The sequence below is a fragment of the Papilio xuthus genome, unplaced genomic scaffold, assembly GCF_000836235.2.
Source record: "Papilio xuthus unplaced genomic scaffold, Pxut_1.1 DF826933.1, whole genome shotgun sequence".
Classification (NCBI taxonomy): domain Eukaryota; kingdom Metazoa; phylum Arthropoda; class Insecta; order Lepidoptera; family Papilionidae; genus Papilio; species Papilio xuthus.
Window position 1 is genome coordinate 999,514 of NW_013531716.1, and position 1,905 is coordinate 1,001,418.

Consider the following 1,905-nt stretch of genomic DNA (forward strand, 5'->3'; position numbering starts at 1 on the left):
AAACAATCAGCGAAACACATTACCCTAATTCTGGAGTACGTACGAAAAAAAACAAATCGATATGTTGCAACTTTATAATAATGAAAAAAGAAATTGCCCAATAAAGGTAGTGAAACTACAATAATTCGCATAGAGCTGAAAATTGGTAAGACTATCTTGTGAATCCTGAAAAGTCTCCATCGATCTCCCTCCCTACCACTTCTCAGTTCTATGTGAATTGTTATATCCTTAAATGCTTAATTTGATCGACCTAAAAGAATATACACAAAATCATCAGTTACAAAAACGAGGGCAATGATTATTTAGATTTAGTACAATCTTCAAGCTTGACACATTTCTTTGTGATCGGATCTCTCACAGTTGGTTCTTCGCAATAACATTGAGAGTAGTCGCAAATTTTTCCTCTGAGGTCGACCTCGGGGTTGGGTACATCACACGTGGCCTCCGGTTTTGCGTAGTCACAATCACGAACGTAAGCCCTTGTTCCCTCTTCACACTCTCTGACACCTGGAAACACACAGATTAACTTAGTAGTACAGACTTGGACAGAAAATAATAATCAAGAAAATTCATGATGCGACAGGTACAGTCCAACAAGGAACTTTTGGTACATTTAGATGGAGACGCCAATGTGCTATAAAGTGTACACAACCACTAAGTAAGACTAGTTTGTCGGTCTATAAATTGTTTTTTTGGTACAATGAACATATGATGTGTTTGCATCAAGAATTGCATTCATTTACTCTATGTAATTTTGTCTTTGGCTTGTTTTAGGACAATTGGTTCTGATACAAGATATAAGTAAGAATCGAAATATTGATTGCGTGAAACATTATTTTAATACCGAGATTACAACTAATATGATTGATGATAGAATATAATATAAGAAGTTAAAAACCTGAATGAATGTTATACTTACATATTCCGTGAATGTATTGACATCCTCGGTAGTCTCTTAAAGGTTCTGAATATACCATGTTAATGGCCGCAAGTAAAACCAAAAAAGCAACAGTCTTCATCTTTTTATATTAGTTTATTACTGAGTCAAGATGAGTAACGAAGTGTGTAAAATATGACTGAATGCACAGCTTTAAATAGGTTAGATGAGTTAGTTTAATTAAGAAACATAAGCACATTTTAATGGATCAAATAATTATGAATCCATCTAACAGATATCGTTGTATCAAATTAATTTATTATAGTTTCTATCACATTGTCTTTCGAGGAAACTAAATTTTAACACCTTTTAGTGTAACACTTAAAATAAATCTTTTTTTTTAATTTTTATTTTGCATCGTTTTAGCGCTCATAATCAAAAGGATGAAGACGTCGGTCATTTGCAGTATTCGCTGCAAGAATTGTAAAGAGACTTGGAAATTTAAATGAACTTCAATGGAAATCGAATAGACAATGTCTAAGAGGTTTTCAAATGATTCGGAAAAATGTAAATATCGATTTCATATTATGACATTTAGGGCCTTTTTTTTTATAGTCAGGAAATGCATTTACGCACGCCTACGCCAGGCGGTGCAATGGCGTAGGGAGTGTGGGACTCGCCGGCCACAGAAGGTGACAAGACATTTAGGGCCTATTTCAACGTCCAAGTAAGTCTTGAATCAGCTATATTAAACATATCTTAATGAATCTGAGAAAAGGATGGAAAGTTGAAGTGGACTTTCCGGATGAGAGGATGCATGGTAAGGAAAAATATTTTCTTTTTGTGCATCCTCTCCTCCGTCGATAAAAGGTAGGCAACGCATATGCAACTGCGTATGTCTATTGGCAACGGTCACTCCGCTTTTTCAGAGATTTCAGATAGCCGCTCGCTTGTTTGCTATCTTATGATATAAAAAAAATGCAAACTATTTTAACACGATGTCTTGTGATTCAGTTAATTTAATTGTT

At 34.8% G+C, this 1,905-nt stretch overlaps 1 protein-coding gene across 1 annotated transcript; it reads right to left on the reverse strand.

Moving 5' to 3' along the window:
• Positions 1-212: 212 nt before the first annotated feature.
• Positions 213-1,074, reverse strand: LOC106122020 (uncharacterized). The gene is made up of 2 exons (XM_013317868.1): positions 920-1,074; positions 213-507 (listed from the first exon to the last, which is right to left on the reverse strand). The coding sequence occupies exons 1-2, from the start codon at positions 1,017-1,019 to the stop codon at positions 299-301; spliced, it is 309 nt and encodes a 102-aa protein (XP_013173322.1). The 5' UTR covers positions 1,020-1,074; the 3' UTR covers positions 213-298.
• Between the last annotated feature and the right edge of the window lie 831 nt (positions 1,075-1,905).